General features: G+C 49.9%; 1 protein-coding gene across 1 annotated transcript in view; it reads left to right on the top strand.

The window, feature by feature from the left end:
- The first annotated feature begins 412 nt into the window (after positions 1-412).
- Megf11 (multiple EGF like domains 11) overlaps positions 413-21,979 on the top strand; it is an 83,276-nt gene continuing 61,709 nt past the window's right edge. Inside the window, exons 1-3 of the mRNA XM_046426696.2 lie at positions 413-524; positions 12,503-12,749; positions 14,040-14,160. Coding sequence (XP_046282652.2) covers positions 413-524; positions 12,503-12,749; positions 14,040-14,160 — 480 coding nt within the window. The remainder of the gene's footprint in view (positions 525-12,502; positions 12,750-14,039; positions 14,161-21,979) is intronic.

Raw genomic sequence — 21,979 nt, forward strand, 5'->3', positions numbered from 1 at the left:
CATTGGACCCTGTTGAGCAGAAATCCAGAGCACATGCACGGGCTCTGAGAGCCACACTTTGTTTCCTCCTCTGGACTCACTCTTCTCCACATCCCTGCTCCCCCAGGTGATTCAGAGATGGAAGGAGTCTTGGGGACCATCTGGAACTAGTTTCTTTATTTTACATTCTTTTGAAGATCCAAAGAAATGGTGTGACTTGCCAGAGACCGCACAGAGTCAGCACAGGGCTGGACTGACCCTCAGTGTCCGTGATTCCCAGATAAGGCCAGAGGCAGGGAAAGACCAAGGTCAGGAGCTTCCGCAGGACCATAGTGACATTGATATGTTCTGCTTAGATGGGTTGATTTCCTCTCCGTATCTCAGTTTGCTCATCTACCAGACATTACAGGGTCACTGGAGGATTTAATAAGATATGACCTATGAAGAGCCCAGACAGTGCCTGTATCTAATGGCCCACTGCCTGTTAGCTGCCATTGTCTTGGCCATAGCCAGTGGCCACCAAGGAGCTGACAGCTATGCCGACTGTGGGTGTCCTGCTCTTCTAGTTGGTACTTTGAGTGCTGTCCTTGGTTATACTTATCATCCTCAATTTCCTGGTCCCTTAGGTAGCCCAGCAGCCTTAGGAAGTCCACAGAACTTCCCCAAGGACATGAAGAGGACTAGACTTTGCCCAGCCAGAGATCCCCAGGGAAGCCATATGCAAACCTGTCCCGCTCAGCTCTTTACCTCTCCTAGTCCAGCCCACTTGTATTCAAAGTGCTCTATGGAGCAGGGTGTGATGGCTCGCACCTGTAATCCCAGTGGCTTGGGAGGCTGAGGCAGGAGGATCCTAAGTTCAAAGCCAGCCTCAGCAATTTAGTGAGGCCTAAGCAATTTAGCAAGACCCTGTCTGTAAATAAAATATTAAAAAAGGGCTGAGGGGGGCTCAGTGGTTAAGCATCCCTGGGTTCCATCCCCAGTACTATAAAGCAGCAGCAGCAGAGAGCTCTATGGACCTACAAATCAGCCCCAGCAGCTGTTATAAGCCACCAAGATAAGAAACTGAGAGTCTGTGTTTGGAGTTGTTAATGAAGACAGCAGTGTTGACATTGTGAGGAAAGCCAGGCACGGGGCTGAGGGACTCGTCTCACTACAGGCTAACATGGGTGTGTCACGCGCTCGTGGTGGGTCCCAGGTGGTGTGAACAGCAGAGTCTTGCTCTGTTAGGACCATGTATTGGTCTGTGGGGGAATGGAAACCAGAAACAAAGTGAGACAACTGGTCCTCCCCTCGGGCAGAGAGACAAGCGCTGTCCAGCCTTCACTCGGCCTGCCTCCCAGGCCCTCTGCACCCCATCCTCGGCAGACTGTCCCCAGCCTGGCCTTCTCCCTGCCTTTACTTATTCCAGTTCCTCCATCAGACTGTTTCGCACCACTAAAGTCCGGTTCCTTCTCAAGATCTTCCCTGGACTCCAGTTCTGCAGGCCCTCAGGGCGGGTCAGCCCTACCCAGCCCCACCCCGCCCCACCCCGCCCCAACCTCCCACAGCACCCTGCCCTCCAGCAAACCCATCCCCCACTGTGCTATATGACCCTGCAACTGGCTCTGACCCATCTGTGGCCCTGGGGGTGGCCAAGCCCACTTTGCTTTCCTTTCACTGGTCTCAGTGAGGTTCTTCCAAGCTGAAAAAGCAGGGCTAGGCTCCAGGTGCTGCCTCTACCACAAGGACAAGTGGCTCAGCTGTGAATCCCTTTTCTTGGGGCAGTTGTCTCATGCAAACCTTGTGGGACCATCAGCAGAGCTGGCGACTGGGGAGAGCGCTTCTACCTTTGTGGTAGCAACTTTCAGGATGATCCCTGCATGCGGGGTGAAGGACGCCAGGTCCAACCTGCCCCTGCCCACAGCCTTCTGGTTGGCTCTGCATCTAGGCTGCCCAGATCCAGGGGACCCTGACCTGCTTTCTCTCTCCTGGCATCTGTGAACTCTCGCCCTGCCTGGGGCACCTTCAGCATAACCAGCCTCTGTCTCCTCTTGCACCTTAGGAGAGATGTCACCAGGGCCACAGGCAGCCAGGCCTAGTTCACAAAGCTGTGTGGGCCAGGAGGGCGCCAGGCCTCTGCTTTGCTGTTTTTCTCTGCTTCCTGAATGTCCTGTTGGGGGTTCAGCCAGACAGGAAGTTCCCTGAGTAGAGACCAGAGTCCCATGGTGCCTCCCCAGGAGGAGAGGACTGCAGGACCCTGCAGTGGCTGTTGAGTGAGACTGAGGGACTCAGAAGTCCCCCAGTGAGACCTATGGAAGAACTTTCTGACTGAGAGAAGTTTAACACAGGCATTTTAAGTAAGAAATTAGGTTTCCGCACACTCTTCCCATTTTTGCTGCTTTATCATGAGAGAAACCAACAGGAAGCTCAGCAGCCCCGGAGCTGTGGAAGGGCGTCGGAGGTCCTGCCAGGCCCCACCTCCACACCCCAGGCACAGGGCACTGTGGGCACCATGGGCCGCTGCTTGGTACACACGTCCATCTGGGCAAATTCTATTCTGCACAGACCCAGAAGGGGTCCCAAGGCCCATGACCATGCCAGGGAGAGGCTCTTTCCTCCAGACCAGACCTCACTGTGGAAGCGAGTGGGAGGGAATGCCGTGGTGGGGAAATGGGAGCTCACTCCCCACAGGAGACTTGGCCCCCCAGGAAACCTTCCCCCTGCGTTTCCGCTCCAACCCTGTGTTCCTTTCCCTTGGAGTGCACATGGGGTGCGCAGCGGGGTGGGGGTGACTCATTCCACACTGGGGAAAACAGTTACCAAATCCCCTTTGATCTCCCCCTATCCCCAACCTGAGGTTAGCTCAAGAATTTTGGAAGGGAGGTAAGGGGTGGACGCTGGGGAGGGCGCAGGGCCTGTGGCCCTCTGGTGAGCCTGTGGTATCTGCCTGCTGCCTTTGAAAGGCTCTTCCAAAGAGGTGATTCCTTTGTGCACAGATGTGATTTATGAGGCTTTCTAGGCAAATTGTGGAGATAAATGGTCTTTGGGGCTGGGAGGCTTCAAAGGCGGTGTGTGGGCAGATCAGAGCAGCTGTGGGCTGGCCCTTGCTTAAAGCCTGTAGGAGGGAGGGGCTGCTGGACGCACAGCGTGGGCAGCCAGCCCCTGAAGCAATTTGGGACAGTAGCAGCTTGCCTCTCCCTAGGCCACCCTGACTCATTGCTGTCCAGGGATACGCAGAAGTGCCAGGGTCATGGAGGCCCGTTCATCCCAGAGATGGGTGCATCCACAGGCAGAGGTTTGGGGACAGGATGTGTGCGTTCTGACACAGATTATAGGACAGCAGGGAGGGTCAGCATGGGGACTCCTGCAGGAGACCACAGAGGCTGCCCATCTCTCTGATCAGTGTGGCCCAGCCGCCTGGCGAAGGCCCCAGAGCCTCACTCCTCTCCTGCCTCCAACTTGTGACCCGGACAGGCTGCCCACTCTCTGGGGTTGGCACCCCCTTCTGAATGAGAAGGTCACAGGTCTAACCCAACCCCAGCGTTCCAGCTCCATGTTTCCAGGGCCTTCGGGGGCCTTGTTCTCTGTAGCTGTTTGGGAAACAAGCGAGAGATCACCCTGGCTGGGAGGTGGAGGGCGAGTACCCACCCTCACCTAACCACAGCCCCTTCTTCTTTCAAATGGGGAGAACCAAGTATTCTGAGGAGTGTGGCTTAAACAGAACAAGATGACAGCCGCCAGGTCTCTAAGCCCCACTTTCTATTCCTCCCCGTTATCTCTCCATGCAATATGGTGGCATTCTGTATCCAGAGCTGTCCTTGATGAGAGAGAGAGAGAGAGAGACCCCCTGATAAGGTCCCTGAAGTTGATAAATTTGACTTTCACACCTTCTCATCTCCTCTCTCCTAACTCAGGCTAATACACACACACACACACACACACACACACACCCCTTCTTAATCTGGCTCCGGATCTGCTAATTGCCACTCGGATATTAACAGATAGTTGAGGTATTAATGGCTGATAATGCCTCGTGATGGGATCGGCACCCCCACACCTACACAAACACGAGCCTGTTGGCATTTTAATTGGGATTCTTCCCTGCCACCTTCCGCCCCATGGAGTCCTAACCATGCAAAGGCCCCGGCTGGCTTCCACTCACCCGTCCACAGAGAGACACCTAGCTCTGGGAAAACCCTGGTGACCCTGCCCACTCCCTCCTGGTATTCCGATGGTGAGACTTGTGAAAGGACGGATGGCTAGAGCTGGGCAGCCAAGTGGGGGGATGATGAGGAAGGTCATGGGCTGAAGACACTGCCTTGGCTCAGGGCATTTTAATGTCCCCCTTGCCTTTGTTCCCTCCTCTTTCCCAGCTACCCCCAGACTCTACCTGCTTCAGACATCCTGATCCCAGGTCCCACGGTGTGGGGGGGGGGCATGCCTGCCACTTACAGTTGCCCTAGCAGCAACCAGTCCAAGCCCCTCCCGCCTCCCCACTTTCTCATGGGGCAGCCATTTCCATTAGCTTGTCTTTGTGGGCTTCTCAGCCCTTCGCACACAGTGGGACTCAATAGCTGGTGACCATATGGTTCTCTCCTCTTCTAAAAGTAGGGGTCAGGTAGATAGACAGGGCCTGCTAGTTTTAAGTCCAGCCCTCCAGTTTATTTGCTATGAAGCCACAAGCAAGTCACCCAATCTTTCTGGCTCTGTCACAGAGTGGGACCTTCCGGGAAACTGAGGCAGCACAACCCCCACCCCCCACTTCCAACCCTGAATCTTGAGGTTGAATCAGAAAGATTTCAGACATGTTGCTCAGAATAACAGGAATGAGTTTATTGAAGGGATAGGAATAGGGAAAGGGGACACTCAAGGGAGACAGTGAGTCCTCTCAGAGAGAAGAAGGACAATGTGCCTCTCCTGTACTCCAGTTTTATTGGGGATCCCATAGAAGTTTCCAGAGAGTCCCACCCAGGTCCACCTCTTGGCTTTGATTGACAGGAGGGTGACATCAAATTTTCAATCCCCACTGTCATGGCAACTCTAAGTCACCTTGGCCCATGCTGACCAGTTTTAATTGGATTCTTAACCATACATTCCTACAGGCTTAATTGTTAGGAGGAATTATCCTTATCTCCCAGAGTTTCAGGATCTCATCCCAAAGTGTCCCCCTTCAGGGGGACATTATTTGGGGCCTGCATTTCTCCTGCAGTGAACAGGTCATTTGCTGAAGAATGTATCATAGCCTGTCCACTTAGGCCGGGCAGGGCTGCAGGCAAATCGCTTCTTAGAAAAGAAAGCATGTGGGCGTCAGCACCATGGTCCATTTTACAGAATGATTCTTTTAACCTCGAGTTCCCACCATCCTCAACTGTCTGTCCTCTAACAGCTCAAACCTGTAAAACGTGTTCTGCAGGGAGGGGCGCCTGAGAGAAGTCAAAACTATGAGGAAGAAAGTAAGTCTGACTCAACTCTGCCTTTTGTAATCAGAGGTGATTTTACGTGCCTCCCCTGACCCCCCACTGGCAGGGAACATTTGTCAGTATCGGGAGCCACTTTGGGTTGTCACAGTTTTGTGTGTGTGTGTGTGTGTGTGAGGGGGGGTGCTACCGTCATCTAGAGGGCTGAGAGGTTGCTGAACACCCTGCAATGCACAGGACAGCCTCACATAAGGAATTTTCTGGATAGTGCCAAGGTTGAGAAACCCTGATTTAGTTCCTTAATGTACATGGAACTCAATTTTCTCAGCTGGATAATGGGTGCTACCCCCACTCACATGTTTTCCTCAACTCCTGCAACAGGCAGGGTATGAATAAAAGGCACAGAGTATCAAGGGCGAAATGAACTGGGCCAGGTGTGAACGCGGCTGCTCCTCCACGGGTGCTCAGGGCCAGGGCTTCTCCCTGTGTGTGTCCTCACGCCTGGGTCCCTGTGACCCCCGGAGACAGAAGGGGCTCAGAGGTTCAGCCTGCATTCAGCACAGCACTGGGAGCCTCAGCCTCCCCTCGGAGGTGAAGGGGGACGTAGAGTGTGCGTGAGGGACACAGAGGAGGTAGCTGGTGTAATAAATAGATCACTGAGAGCTAATGATGCCTCATTATAATCCTGTGCTGTCAGCATCTTCTAGGCTTAGGGACTGTGTCGGGAGATCTGGGGTTCACTCCTGGCCCCTCGGTCTATTAATATTTAATTCCAACCATCTAAGTGGTGGAAAGAGAGGGGACTGAGCCACGGCTCAGCTCGAGCTTGGTAGCCACCTCGCATTTGTCTTCCACACGAAGACAAAAACGCACCTTCCACCTCCACCTCTGGCGCATTTCTCAAGTGGGGACATGAAGCAACAGGGCATAGAATCACACGATATTTGGACTGGAAGAGACCCCAGCATTGACCTACTAGTGCTTATAAGCGGGGTCCCCACTGGCATTTGGAGGGCACAGTTCTGCAACTGTGCATACATATCCCCTATCATTTGTGACATCCTAATGCCTCCACACACACCATTTCCAGGTGCCCTCTGGAGGAGGGTTACCTACTCCAGGCAAGAATCATTGATCCAAATCTGTCCTCCACAGGTGTGAGAACAGGAGCCCAGAGAGGGGTGGGTGCTGCCCCAAGATTGCACAGCTTCAGCTCCAACTCATCCGCCAATGCCCCCTTGGAGTTGCAACACAGGTCTGAAAGAGTGGAGGGTTTGGCCTCTGAGAACTCAACTGTGCTTTTATCGGGACAAGTCAGTTGACAAATGGCCTCTCCCTGGGAAATCACTTTATTTATCGGCTGGAGTGGTTTCAGACGGCTGCACCTCCATCTCTGCTTTGGTGCCTGCTGCTCTGTAGACTCTGGAGCAATCCCATGACTCGGCATCCCCTGCCTCTTTTCAGGGGCATGGCGACCACGGACCATTTCTGTGACTCATCAAGCCTTTCCATTGCTGGGGTGAGGGCCACGGCCCAGGCCACAGTGCAAACTAGGCAGCTCAGGGTCAGGGCTTCCAGGTCCATGTCAGCCCCTTGCACTTCACTGCTGTGGAACGCTCCTCCTTGCTGAGACTCAGGAGTCCAGTCTGTAGATGGGAAGGACCAGCCTTCTCTCCCACCCACACATTGGCCCAGCATCCTCCTGCCCATTTCTCTGAGAGGACCAGTGAGAACAGAGATAACAGGAAGAAGGCAATTTTGGACCAAAGAGCTTTCTAGAAGCCCTATTTGACCCCACTGCCCCTGGATGATTAAATCAGCACAGCTAAAGGCAGTCCAGGCATGAGTGCTTCTTAAAGCGTCCCCAGTGATGCCAACGTGCAGCCAGATTAAGAACCACTATCTGAGGGAGTGAACCCCACAGCTCTAGGGGTGGTGACTATTGGTAGCTGAGAGACAGGCTGGCCAGGCCCATGAGCAGTATTGTGGGCAGCTCTTCCTGTGCCCAGATGGTTGGGACAGTGTGTGTGTGTTATGGGGGACAGCAATCACAAAACCCCAGGTGCCCTCTACCCCCAGTCCAGGGAGGCTCCAGGGCTAATGGAAGAGAATTGGACACAAGGCAATTTATACAGAAACTTACATAGTTTCTGTAAAGAAGTTTATACAAGCCAGGCACATTGGCACATGCCTGTAATCCCAGCACTCAGGAGGCTGAGGCAGGAGGATTGCAAGTTCAAACCCAGCCTCAGCAACTTAGCAATTTAACCAAATAAAATATTTTAAAAGGTTGGGGATGTGGCTCAGTGGTTAAGTGCCCCTGGGTTCAATCCCCAGTAGCAAAAAAAAAAAAAAGCCTATATAAAAGTGGTGGGGAAAAAATGGTTGCCAACCAAATGATTTTTCCTAATAAAAGTAGAAAAGTCAATAAAGGCATAGAGAATATACCTAGTGTCCCTTTAATAAATGATCCTCAGGAACTCAAAAAGGTATTTGTGATTCAATCTCTAGCACTACAAACACGAAAACAAAATACCAAGGTTCATGGATAGCAGCATTATTCACAATAGTCGATAAGGGGAACCGCCCCAATATTCATCAACAGATAAATGGGTAATACAGAATGGGAAACTCACATATAATGGATACCACTCAGTCATTAAAAAGAATGAAGTCCTGATCATGCCACAACATTGATGAGCCTTGAAAACATTATACTAAGTGAAATAAGCCAGACACAAAAGACTGATATGATTCCACTCATATGAAATATCTAGAATAGGCAAATACGCACATCAAGAAAGGAAATTAGGGCTGGGGTTGTGGCTCAATGGTAGAGCGCTTGGCTAGCACATGTAAGTACTGGGTTGGATCCCCAGCACCACATAAAAACTAAGTAAACAAAATAAAGGTATGGTGTCCATCTACAACTACAAACATTTTTAGAAAGAAAATTAAAGTCTCCCGGTGGCTAAGGGGTTGGAGTAGGGAGTTATTGCTTAATTGCTTATGGAATTTCTTTTTGGGGTAATGGAAAAGTTTGTAAGTGGTGAAGTTAAGGCACACACGCTGTGAGTGTAATTAATGCCACGGGGTCATACACTTAAAAGGATGAAAATGGAAAATTTATGTTCCATATCTTTTAATATGGTAAGAAAATTCTGAATAAATCAACCAATAAAGTAACTCAAGAAAATAAAATTATGGGAAATAGGGTCACCTGTGGAAAACCTGGGACCCATGACAACCATCCGCACACAAACCCACTTCTGAATAAGGCATTCATGGAGAGTCCTGTCTCTATGGATTATTGAGGATGGCTGATTAAGCCCAGGCTGGCTGCCAGAGTCCCAGGCCCCTCTTCTATCAACACCAGGCCACACCTAGCAGGACAGCAGGTGTTTGCAGCTCAGACTCCCAGTCACTCTCCAGCTGTGGCACCTGGGACAAGTTATTTAACCTCTCTGAGCCTCTCTTCCTTATCTGCAAGATGGAAATAATAATAGCACCTGCTACAATAAGTGAGAAACACCCACTCTCTACTTTTGTCTCATGGCCTGGCCCACGGGAACCGCCTCATCAATGGTAGGCACCAGCTGAGAAGCCTGCCGAAGGTGAAGTCACTGAGAAGCCACTCCCCCCACCATGGGGTACCAGGAGCCCACAAGGCTGAACCCCAGAGTCTGACGTGGTCAGCGGGGAGGGGGGACTCTTTAGTCATACACTCTGGGTGCCCCTTAAGCGTTTAGTAGCTGCCCAGAGAAGACATAGCCACTTAAAAAATCAGCCAGGGCCAAATATAATTAGAAGGAAAGTCTGTGGCAGGAGAAAAAAAAAGAAAATACTTGTGTGATGGGGTGACAGTCCAAGGCCAAGTTGGAAAGAGTTTGCGATTTTCTGTAGAAGAATGCAACATCCTGTTATAATTATAGTAATGATGATTTTTAATTCACCTTCAGCAGAGTAGATAATTGACCTGCTGCAGCTCTGCCTCATTTCTCTGTCATTGCTGGGGAATGGGATGTTTTTAAGTGGATTTTCTAGATAACTGAATTTTTCCCTGTGAACCCTAACATTCTTTTCCATTTAATCATTCCAGGGAGAAATTTCTCTGGGATGGATTACATATATCCCTGCTTCCCTAATTAGAATATTCTAAAGTGGGTATAATCTTTTCCTGTCAATTTAGATATGAGGGGCTATTGGCCCTTTTATTAATGGTTCCAAGTAGCTTTGCTTGTTTAGTCTCCTCATATTTTCCATCTATTTCCATGGTTTCCCACTGTGCACAGAGCTCTTCCCACTTATTTTAGGAACCCCATAAAACATTCACAGGTTGGCATACACACACGAGTGCTCACGCACCAGTCTATGGTGTGAGAAACCAGAGCGTCAGGCTGCGTAGACGGGTGTCGGCACGTGCTTCTCTAATCCCCTGAGCTGCCTTTGCTAAGGCACTTCCACAATGTGCTGGGTCTTCTCCAGCAGCCCTGCCCCTGCTAGACTGAACTCCAAGAGGCAGGGCCCCTTCCTGCACTCACGGAGCTTGGGAAATTTGGAGTGGGAAAGAAGAGGAATCGAAATGCCCAAGTGTTATTACATGGACTTCGTGATGACATTCTGCCTTCCTTATCAGGGGGAGTTCTGTTTCCTACTGGGTTTTGGCTGGGCCAGAAAGAATGGAGGTTACCTGATAAGCAAAGAGTAGCTGTGTGCGCTGGGATGCACCAAGGACAAACGGGCTTTGGACTCCAGCGATTTTCTACAAAACCAAGGTCTTAGGGCATAACTGTGTTCCCAACAAATGAAGATGATCTCTTGTTCTGCATCCTAAGGGTGTTCACAGTGATGAGCAGAGAGGAGGTGGTCAGGCTCTGTGGTGTCCCTGGCCTTTTGCTTTGTAGCTGCCATTCTGTCCTCAATGCCACCTATAAGTTTATCTCCTTAGAATATCCTCCAGAAAAGTGTTCCATTTACCTGCAGCAGAGAGCGGGAACCCCAAGACCTGGGCCTGCCCTTGCCATAACCTTGGTCAATCACTTAACTCCTCTGACCCTTTATCTCCCCATCTGTAAACTGGGGAAATAATAAAATCTAAATCAAATTTTGCTAACGTACATAAAGCTTTCAGAATGGCACACAGCACACAGCATTTAAAATGTGGTTGTCATTATTACAATGGAGTCAATGGTACCTTAAGCTTATGTGAATCAAGCATACGTGTTTGGCAACAGAGAGAGTGAGAAATGCCTCAGCAGTAATTCTGCTAGTCTGTGTCCCCAAAACAGGGCAGGGTGGGGCTATGTGGGACTGCTACTGTCACTCTGTCCTATGAGCCTCTTTCAGTTTGAGTAGAGGTTGTAACTATAAAAGGACTTGATTTTTGCCTTGTTGTAACACCAAGTGGGAAGTGTGGGGTGTGGATCACTCATAATTTGTCATCTTAGTTTGTATAAATATTTGGGGCGGGAATGAAGAAGGGATATAGAGTAGATAATTGACTCACTATAGCTCTGCCTCATTTCTCTGTCATTGCTGGGGAATGGGATGTTTTTAAGTGAATTTTAAGTTGGGGATTTTAATTTTTAAGTTGGGGATTCTGGGACTTAGGAGTTCTATCTTCTAAAGGATGATGGGCCAGGATCCATGACTTTGACTATCTGACTTGAGTGAACTAGTGGGAGCGACAGGTAAGAGATTAGTGGGGCTGATAGATTGATCCTTTCAAATAACCCTCTGGCCCCCAAAGAACCCAGGTACTCGCCAGCCACTCTCACCTTGTACTCTTGCGCATGCTCCACACTGGAGTGCCACTGTATCTGGCCATACTGAGCCTACCCCATGACACCCTCCTGATCTTACTCAACTGCCTAGTTCCTCTCTGAGTGTCTAAATTCTAGAAATCAGGGACACAATGATCAACTGCTAATCTGTGTCTTCAAGCAGTAGAGTAAGGAGCCATTCCAGCTTGCCCAGGACCAAGGTACCTCTGGAATGTGGGACTTTTAGTGCTGAAAGCAAGACTGGTGGTCACTCTATCAGGCAGTCAAATGAGACAGCCTTTACAGCCCACTGGAGATGCTTTCTGTCCTAGGAAGCCTCGCCTGATCTCCTAGCTGGGGACGAACTTTCTCTCCACTGAACTTCTCCTAGAACATTATTTATGCCTGTCTAAACCTCAGCTCACACCCCACCCTCACTCCAGAATTCAGGGGAATTAAACTATGGTGCAGATACCTTGCTATTGTGTGCCCTGTACACACCAGGTGAGGGTCAGAATGGAAGGTGGCAGCAGGCAGTGTGGTCTTCCTGGAGCTCACCGTTCCTCCCCTTTCCGCAGTTGTAGAGTGGATTTCTGTAAAGCTGGCTTAGCAATCACTCTGTGAAACATTTAATTACATATAAAGGTTTTGAAGACCCTCTCTAACCTCCCAGGGAAACCTTTCTTTTTCCTGCCTCTTCTGAAGCTGGCTGCTTGGGAAGTCATGAAATTGAACTGAAGATGAAGTGACCAGGGTGTGGGTGTTACTGAAAGGGAAAAAGAGACACAAGGATGATGGGGAGATGGAGCCAGGAGAGGGGCAGGGTTGTTCCCAGAGGGAGGTGCAAGAGATGAGAAAACCCATGAGTGTGGGGAAAAGAGAGAAGAGGGCAGGAAAGAGAGAAATGGGAGCTGGATTGAACTGGGGAGCAACTAAGAGGAGGAATAAAGTCACGGAGAAGAGGGGTGGTGGATGGGCTGAGAAGGGGTCTGTCTGAAAGGAACAGAGAAAGACAGCCACCCAAGAAAAGTTTCAGAGATACAGGGAGGCAGTTTGTCACTTCAGCATTTCAATACAGGAGAGAGAGAGGCTTGGGGACATTCATTTGGTTGGGAGAGAATGGCCAGACTGGGAGAGGCTTTTTGAAACTGTGCTGAGGGAACAAGGTCCCGGCGGTTTTCAGCTTGTGTGATTCTCTGGGTGGCTTGGTGGTAGAACTGGTGGAGGTTATGAGGCACCAAAGCCTCTACCTGGACACCCCTCGTGATGCAGACACGGGAAGGCCTCATCATCATCGATTCCTGATCTCCTTTCCAAGGAAAGTCGGCGGGCAACCTTCAACCCTGACCATCCCTTCTCTTGCAGGCTGCGACAGCGACCACTGGGGTCCCCACTGCAGCAACCGGTGCCAGTGCCAGAACGGCGCCCTGTGTAACCCCATCACTGGCGCCTGCGTGTGTGCCGCCGGCTTCCGCGGGTGGCGCTGCGAGGAGCTCTGCGCGCCGGGCACCCACGGCAAGGGCTGCCAGCTGCCGTGCCAGTGTCGCCACGGGGCCAGCTGCGACCCTCGCACCGGGGAGTGCCTCTGCGCACCTGGCTACACCGGCGTCTAGTGAGTAGTGCGGGGAGCGGGGCGGGGCGGGGCGGGGAGGGGAGGGACCAGGCCGGGCTTGGGCGGGGCTTGGGCGGGGCGGAGCGGAGCTGCACTGCGGTTCCCGGTTCCCAGCGCCTGGGCAGGATGAGTCTGGACAGTCCTGGCTGTGACATCTTCTGTCTGCTGACCCAAGTCCCGCAGAGTCTAAATGCCCAGGCCTTGCCCACACGGATCTCAGATCCAGATCTCCACCTGAGACTGTGCCTGGGTGGCCTAAAGTGCTCAAGTTGAAAGGGCTTCCCAGAGGGCACTTCCTGGTGAGGGGCTTCAGCCATTAGGTTGGAATTCTCTTCTGACCTTAACTCATATGCCTCTGCTCACCTGGAGCCTGACTGACCCTTCTAGGCCATTTGAGATATAGAGAGGGGTTGAGAGCCCTGGGCATATATCATGTGCAGATTTGGGAGGGTTACTGTGCCCGTTCCTTTCCCCACTTTCCCTTCTCAGACCCCAAACAGCCCTTCATCCCAGTTCCCTGGAGACTCCATATTGACAGGGGACCTCCAAGATTGCTTTGCTGAGCCTTCTCACAGGTGATTGAGTTTCTCCCCCTAATCCTGTTGAAGGTTTTGTGACCTCTCCAACAGCCCTAGATCCCAAGGGAGCAGTCAAGGATTCTGACCAGAGACATCCTTGACTGAAGGTTCTCCCTGCCCTAATGCCTGACCAGCTCCCAGGACCCTTTAAGCTAGAGGCTAGGGCCATTGGATGAAGATCCAAGGCTGAGACTCCATGCACATTCTCCCCCACACCTGGCAGAGAGCCTTTCAGAGCCTGGAAGAGACATGTCCTAGATTCTGTCCCTCTCTGAATATAGGCAGATTCTTGAAGGCAGGAAGGATCCATAGGCACTCCTCAGTGCCTTTGCTCATGCTGTTCCTTCTGCCTGACATGCTCTTGAAATTAATTTCTCCAAGCCCCAAGAAAAATTCATTCCTCTTAGGAAAGTCTTCCTCAGCCTCCTCTCCAGAGCACTCTTTTTCATACTAAGAACATTTAAGTCATCCCTCAAATACTGGCCCAAGTACACTATATTCCAGAATATTATATCTGAGCCCTGCTTCCCCCTACTGGCAGGGAAGAGTACTGCATCTCAGCTTACCCTGAGCCTAATACTTTTCACCCTGTGTGTGGACACACTAATTCCTAAGTAACTTGCCTCCCAGGAAGCCCTGGATCATTGGGACTAGTAGCACTGGGGCAGAGATTTGAATGCTGCTATATCTAACACTGTATTTCTCCATGCAGCTGCGAGGAGCTGTGCCCCCCTGGGAGCCATGGAGCTCACTGTGAGCTTCGCTGCCCCTGCCAGAATGGGGGCACCTGTCACCACATCACTGGCGAGTGTGCCTGCCCTCCAGGTTGGACGGTAGGTGGGCTTTCAGGTTCAGGGTGGGACACTATAAAGGTCTAAGCATCTCTCACATGCATCTTAAAAAGTTAGATTCCCCTCCCACCCTGAGTAGTCCCCCATTTATGGTCACAAGGATTATTAGACTCTGTCAATGGTGTCATGGACACAGCTTGGAACCCCAGGTCTGCAATCTAAGTACCATGTGGCCAAAGCTAGTTACTTAACCTCCCCGCTGTGATTTGTCATGGGAAAAAGAGAGAAATTTTTCTCATGAGATTAGCTCTGTTGGGCTGGGGTTGTGGCTCAGTGGTGCAGCGCTTGCCTCACATGTTTGGATTTGATCCTCAGCACCACATAAAGATAAATAAATAAATAAATAGTACTGTGTCCATCTACAACTAAAAAAAGAGAAAAATATTTTTTTTTAAAAAAAGATTGTCTCTGTGTTTGGGCATAGGTGCTCATATGAGCAAAAATGGCAGAAGAGGCTAGGGAAGAAGAGACAGCAGGATATGGTTCACTTGAATTCATAATACTTTACCCCCTGTGTTCTCACACATCAGATGCTGTGGGCCCCAGAATCTGTATTTTAATGAGCATCCCAGGTGCTTCTGATACAGTCTCAACCAACCCAGGTCTTGTGTCTAGATCAACCATTGCAGGAAAGGGGGATAGAATTTACAACCTTAGAGGCCTAAATTCAGGTCTCATGTCCAACATTGACCCTGAGAGAAAGCCTCAGTTTCCCTGGTGTCTGCATTCCATGTGCAGAGCTGATGTAACAACAGTAAACACTGCCCTGCACGGCTGCCACGGTTGGCAAGAGCCTCAGATGAGACCATGCACGTCTCAGCTTTGCAAATGCTGAGGCATCTTTGGCTGCCTGCTTTACATTTCTGGATGCCAAAGGCTACCCATAAGCCCCCTTTCAGCCAACCAGCTCTGCCCATCAGTTGCTTCCCTGTTCCCTGAGGCTCCAAAGCAGCTGCTAGATCACTGAGGCTGAATTTCCCAAGCTGTATCCTGCCTCTGTCCCCAGAAACATACCCCATTTTGGTGGGGGGCTCATTGGTACAGCCCTCCCCTAGGTCCCGACGACAGGGCTGCTGAGCAGAAGCAGGATATTTCAGGAGGGTGTGAATGCAGAGGACACAGGAGCAGCCAGGGTGAACAACTGCAGGCCCAGGGAGGCAGGCACAGCCTTGGCAGAATGTTTTAGAGAAGGAAAGGACCTTGGGGAGCATGTGGTCCAGCAGTATCCTAACTGAGCTGCACTCTGGAGTACATGATGGGATGGGATTGGCTAAATACAGATTCCCTGGCTCCACCTGAGCCGGCTGGGATCTCTGTCTTTAATAAGCTCCCAGATGATTCCGAAGAAGCCAGCCATGTCTGCATTTGGAAATAATTGAACAAAACCATAGGATTTCTTTCTTTCTTCCACACAATGCTACAGTTTCTTAGGAAGAGAATGGGAGTCAGAGGGCTAATAATTAGGACTCTGGCTCCCACCCTATCCCCATTGCTCTGTCTTAATCTATTTTCTGTATTTGAGTTCTAGATAAGAGTACACATAAAAACAGGGTGTCCTAGCCAAGCACTGTGGTGCACACCTGTAATCCCAGTGGCTCAGGAGGCTGAGACAGGAAGATCACAAGTTGAGGCCAGCCTCAACAATTTAGTGAGGCTCTCTAAGAAATTAGTAAGACCCTGTCCCAAAATAAACAATTAAGAAAGGGCTGGGGATATGGTAAAGCAATCCTGGGTTCAATCCCCTATACAAAAAAAAAGGTGGGGGGTGTCTTAGCTTTAAGAGGTTTCAACACCACTGGTCTGTACAAACCTTCCTCTCTTGGATGATGGAGTTAAGGGTAGGGAGGCTAGTGACACCAAGGCCATGTCCCTGATTATGAGGGAAATAGACCCAGAATCCAGGTCTCTGGACTCCTGAGGGCCAGCCCTGGCTGCCTGTGTTGGTCTTTTTGGGGGAAGACAAAGAGCTGATGCCCTCACGTCCCTGTCCATTTCTTCTACACTGAACAGTTCTCTGGCAAGGCCCTCTCAGAGATCTGCGGATGGGCAGGCTGGATCCTTATAGACCCAGGAGTGGGTGGGGGAGGTGGGATGGGGAGGTTCTGAAGGAGAATAAGCCCCAGCAGACCCTGAGCCCATCCAGCCCTCTGGAGAGAGGCTGCTGCAGGCTGGCGGTGGCAGAGAGGGCGGGAAGCCACCAGGCAGAGGCATTTTTCCCCCTCTCCCTAACACAGTGAGAGGTTTGTTCTTCCAGATGATGGGAAACTCTGTTGATAGAAATCTTTGGATTTGAGGACTTTATATTTTTAATTTTATTGTAGACAATTGCATTTCTATTTTTGACATAGCATTTAACTTGAAGATTTGCATGCATTATTAATACCCCTCTCGCATGCAGAGTCATAGTATAATGAGGCTGCAGCTTGGCCCTGAGGCTCCTCCCAGGGAAAGTTAGGGCCAAGGAGAAGACACTGGGGAGAAGGGTCCCCTGTTATCATCTTCCATTGCCCCACTTTCCCATTGACCCCCATGTGGCTGCAGCCACGGTTTTCCCACTCAGAGACCATCTGGAATATGTATTTTTATTCCCATCATACAGCTGCTCCCAAAGGGATAGAAGCACTGTGCAGAACTGGAACTGCCTGGAACTTTGGCCTCTAGGCCACCAGCTCCTGACAATGTGACAGGATACCCCACGTGCCCAGCTGTCATGAGCCCTTCTTTGGAGGGGCCTTTACAAAAAACCTAGGAGTTATCCCCCGCCCCACCGGCCTCTGAGATCTTGCCAAACAGAGAAACTATGAGTAGTTTGATTCAGGTGGGCACCAGAGGCAGGTGGGAAGGGAGGAAGGAATGTGATCAGATCCCCTTGGGAGTTCCCAGTCTGATGGTGGAGGCTAGATGGGGTGCGGGCAGATCTGCAGACACCCAAGTGAAGGAAACAACAGGCTGGAAGAGAAATAGGGCTGAGAACCTGGGAAGTGGGTTCAGTTATCACTGATGGTCACAGAGAGGCTTCTGGAACTGAGGTTGTAGCATCATAGAGGATGCTTAGTTCTGGGAAGGATGGTTTGTAGGGGCCCATGGCCGGGCCTATGGTCGGGATCACAGCACCGACGCCAACCACTGTTCACTGTCCACTGAGGGCTCCTGTGCCATCCTAGGACAGCAGCCATCATTGGAAATGAGCAGAACTCTTGACTCTTCTGTCCAGCAACACAGTCAAAGGTCTCACTATAGTTAGAGACATTCCTGACCAAAGGGCAGGTGCATTAGTCTGCTTAGGCTGCCAAAACAAAGTAGGTGGCTCAAACCACAGGAACTCTGGAATCTGAGGTCAAGGTGTCCACAGGGTTGGCATCTTCTGAGGCCTCACTCCTCAGCTTAGCAATGGCCGTCTTTTCCCTGTGTCTTCACACTACCTTCCCTCTGTGTGTCTGTCTCAATCTCCTCTTCTTGTAAGGACATGAGTCACAGCGGATCAGGGCGACCCATATGACCTCATTTTACCTTGGTCACCACTGTAAGGTGACCTCCAAATATAGCTATCCTCTGATGTACTGAGGGGTCAGACCTTTAGAATTTTGAGGATACACAATTCAGTCTATTGCAGCAGGAGAGAAATCCCCCTCTTTCTGACACCTTCCTGTCTGCCCTGTCCCCTGGCGCTCCCCAAAAGGCTGCTCTTCTGACCAGCAGTTGATGATGGATCACACAGTTTTCTTCCAGGTCCCAGGTTCTTCTGGGCTCCTGTCTCGAGCCACCTCATCAGCTGTCAGGTTGGTTCACTTAATATTCATTAAGAGCAGACTCATTAAGGTGCTCTACCTAGTTTCTTCGAATCTCCAATCTCAATCCTTACAGCCACTTGGGAGACCAGGGGTTACCACTCCCATTTTATTGATGAGAAAACTGAGGCTCAGAATGATTCCATGACTTGTCCTCACTCAACCATTTGGAAGAAGACAGAGCTGAGATTTGAGCCCAAGTCTGACTTTGCAAAGTCCAGTGTTCTCTCCACCCTACCAGGTAGCAAGACTCCAAGGAATCAAATTCTTTCAGGCCCCAGAAGCCCCAAGCCAGGGGAACCTAGAGATTCAGGGACTTCAGGTGCCTGGTGTTTGGGAATTCTGAGCAGAAGCTCAAAAGGAGCTCCCCGACTTGGCCAAAAAAATCGGAGGGCTGCTTGGTTTCCCCCAGGGAAGGCTGGAAGGGACCTTCTCTGTACCAAGCTGTCCTACTGGTTCGGAAGCCCTGGCTGGCCTACCAGGGAAGAGGGATCGATGGGTGGGTGTGCGTGCGTGCGTGAAATGCATGAGGCCACACTGCTTGAGGATGAGGGTGTGGGAGACACAGCACCCCAAGTTGGCTTAAAACACTTTTTCAGAGTTAGGGTGTCCTTATGCAGTCCAGGACTGACTTGCACAAAAACCAAAAAGATTCCTCGTCACTCATGAGTGCCTCTAGTCTCTGGGGTACAGTGAGGAAAGCAGGGGTCTACCACACCCAGTGCCCCACCCCCACCTCCAGGAGGAGGAGGTCCCCCCACTCCACCCACCCACCAGCCTTGCAGTCCCCACCACTGCCTCTGCCCCACAGTCCCTCCTGCCGGAGCCGCAGTGGCCCATGTGTGGAGGGGAAGATCTGAGCTAAGTGACCTCCCACTCACTTCATTCCCACGCAATTGGATCATCTCAAAAGATGACCCTGGTCTGGCAGCCTTCTCCTGACTAAACTGGCTTTGTCAGGGTCTGCAGTTATTGGTGCTTAATAATTGTGTGTTGAACTAATTGATTAATTAATTGGAGAATCATCCTTGATCTCCATGAGAGAAATGATTATCTCTGGTGTATAAGAGGCTGAAAGGGTGGCAGGAGACAGGACTGGGCTCTCAATGTCCATCCGAAAAAGAACTAATAGATCTATCTAGTTTAAATACCCTGAGGCTGATAGTGGAGGGGAGGGAGAAGGGGAAACCGGTCCCCTGCCCCAAATACAAATCCCTGAAAACAACCAGTTTTAAACCTTTTAGATGTTTCTTCTGGCATCTCCTTCCATTTTTCTACCTAACATGCTTTACTGCCATTTCTCGACTTTTCCATTTGAGATTTTAGCTGAATCTATTGACTTCCTGCCATAGAGTGAGATTTAGGTCCACCACGCACACAGATCGACACGAGCAACCCTCCTCCCAGCCTCCTGATGGAATTATATTACAATTTTGGGTTCAATCCTGTTTAACGTGTATGTTAATATGCCCACGTATATACTGTTAGACCCATTTAGACCCACGACTCCTGGACAGAAGCTTAAAACGTCTCTCAATAACGTCAGGCATGGAGAGGGCGCTCAATCAGCATTTCGCTTTCGTTTTGATTTTGAAGTCTCACTCTCAGAAGCCTGCATGCTTCTACGGCAGGATGAACTCTTGCTTTCCGGGTCTGCTGCGTGGTTGTCATCTAGCACTTTCTCTCTCCTCCACCCTGAACTCCTTTCACCTGTTGGAACCCATGCCTTTCTTTTTCTTTGATAATTCTTCTTTTCGGTGGGAAAAGAAAAAAAATCCTCTAGCACCTATCCAAGAAATATCCATGGAAGGTTAATTTTTTGAGGTTGTTAAAAATCTGAAAATTTGTTTACTGAATCCTCCACCTGGGTCTTAGTTTAGCTGGATGTAGAATTCTAGGGTGGAAATTAAATTATCCCCCCCACCACCTCTCTCTCTTTCTTTCTCTTGCTCTCTCTTTGGTCCTGAGGATTGAACCCAGTGGCACTCTGCCATTAATCTACCTCCCCAGCCTTTTTTATTTTTGAGATAGGTTCTCATTAAGTTGTTGAGGCTGGCCTCCAACTTGTGATCCTCCTGCTTCAGCCTTCCAAGTTCCTGGGATAATAGGCATATGCCACCATGCCCAGGTTTTCCTCTCCATATTTTTAAGGCATTCCCTGTTGTCTTCTAGTTTCTGGTTTAAAAGTCTAATAATTTGCTTCTTGATTTTTGTATGTGACTGCTTTCCTCTTTCTAAAAAGTTTTAGAATCATTTCTTTACCCATAAAGATATAAAAACTCACAATAATATGCCTTGATGGGGTCTTGTCTCCCTCGTTCCTTCCTTCTTTTCTCCCTTCCTTTCTTTCTATTATGTTTTCTCTACTATTTTCAGCCCTCTCTCTTTCTCTTTCTCTCATTCCATTTTGTAGATTTCTTCATCCTCTCTTGCAGAGCTGGGGTGGAGCTCCGTGGTAGAGCACTGTGTAGCTTGCATGAATTCCTGGGTTTGATCCAAAAACAAACAAGCAAATAATCTCCAGCTTTCCTATTCCAATTTTCAAATTTGTGTCATTTTCTTTTTTTATTCTCAAGAACTCTTTACTCTGGCTGTCCCCTTTAGTAGCACTCGTCTTCTTTCATGAATACTTTCTAATAGCTAGCTACCTGAGGATATTCACTTATATTATTATTTTTTTTTAATTTTTTTATTGTTGGTTGTTCAAAACATTACATAGTTCTTGATATATCATATTTCACACTTTGATTCAAGTGGGTTATGAACTCCCATTTTTACCCCGTGTACAGATTGCAGAATTACATCAGTTACACATCCATTGATTTACGTATTGCCATACTATCCCCCCTCCCCTCCCCTCCCCTCCCCTCTTCTCTCTCTGCCCCCTCTACTGTCATTCATTTCTCCCCCTTGTATTATTTTCCCCTTTCCCCTCACTTCCTCTTGTATGAAATTTTGTATAACCCTGAGGGTCTCCTTCCATTTCCATGCAATTTCCCTTCTCTCTCCCTTTCCCTCCCACCTCTCATCCCAGTTTAATGTTAATCTTCTTCTCATGCTCTTCGTCCCTACTCTGTTCTTAGTTACTCTCCTTATATCAAAGAAGACATTTGGCATTTGTTTTTTAGGGATTGGCTAGCTTCACTTAGCATAATCTGCTCTAATGCCATCCATTTCCCTGCAAATTCTATGATTTTGTCATTTTTTAATGCAGAGTAATACTCCATTGTGTATAAATGCCACATTTTTTTTTATCCATTCATCCATTGAAGGGCATCTAGGTTGGTTCCACAATCTTGCTATTGTGAATTGTGCTGCGGGGGGGGGCCTGTTCTGTCTGTCGGTTGCAGGTCTGGCCTGTTCTGTTGGTGGTCGCAGGTCCGCCTACCTTGCAGGCGCGTGGGGCAGCTCTGCCCCTCCACAGGATGCTGGGCCTGTCCTGCCGGTGGGTCACAGTTCCGCCTACCTTGCAGGCGCGGGGGGAGGGGGCGGCTCTGCCCCTCAGCAGGCCGCTGGGCCTGTTCTGCCGGTCATATTCACTTATATTATGAGAGAGGGTTTCTCCGTAAGTTTTCTTTGCTCCTGGCGTAGTTCCTGATTCCGCTGTGTTCCTTTTGTCTATTTATTTCAGTCTTCATCTTTCATATGAGAACCTACTTCAGATCTCATGTGATCTTTGACCTTTGGATCATGCTTTATAGTGAACCTCAGAAAAGTCAACTAAAGGCAAAGGGAGATGCTAGGTTGACCGCTGGGACCCTCAGACATCATTATCTGTGGGTTGTTTCTCCTGAGCTCATCAGTGTCTCCCAAAAGGGATCCTCAGCCTCCTGCCACAGGAAGTGTAGTTTGGCAGTCATCATTCTGGGAGTGAGGGGAAGCCAGCAGGGGGTCTGATGATTCTGCAGGTAGAACTACACCCCACCCTCAGTTTTCCTGGGTCCCTGCGCCCAAAGCCTGTGTGTTCAACCTCTCCAAAAGGCTTGGGACATCACCTGGTTATTTGAGGTGGG

This window comes from Marmota monax, unplaced genomic scaffold (assembly GCF_021218885.2).
Source record: "Marmota monax isolate L192 unplaced genomic scaffold, Marmota_monax_Labrador192_F-V1.1 WCK01_AAM20220418_F8-fsc00078, whole genome shotgun sequence".
NCBI classification, from domain to species: domain Eukaryota; kingdom Metazoa; phylum Chordata; class Mammalia; order Rodentia; family Sciuridae; genus Marmota; species Marmota monax.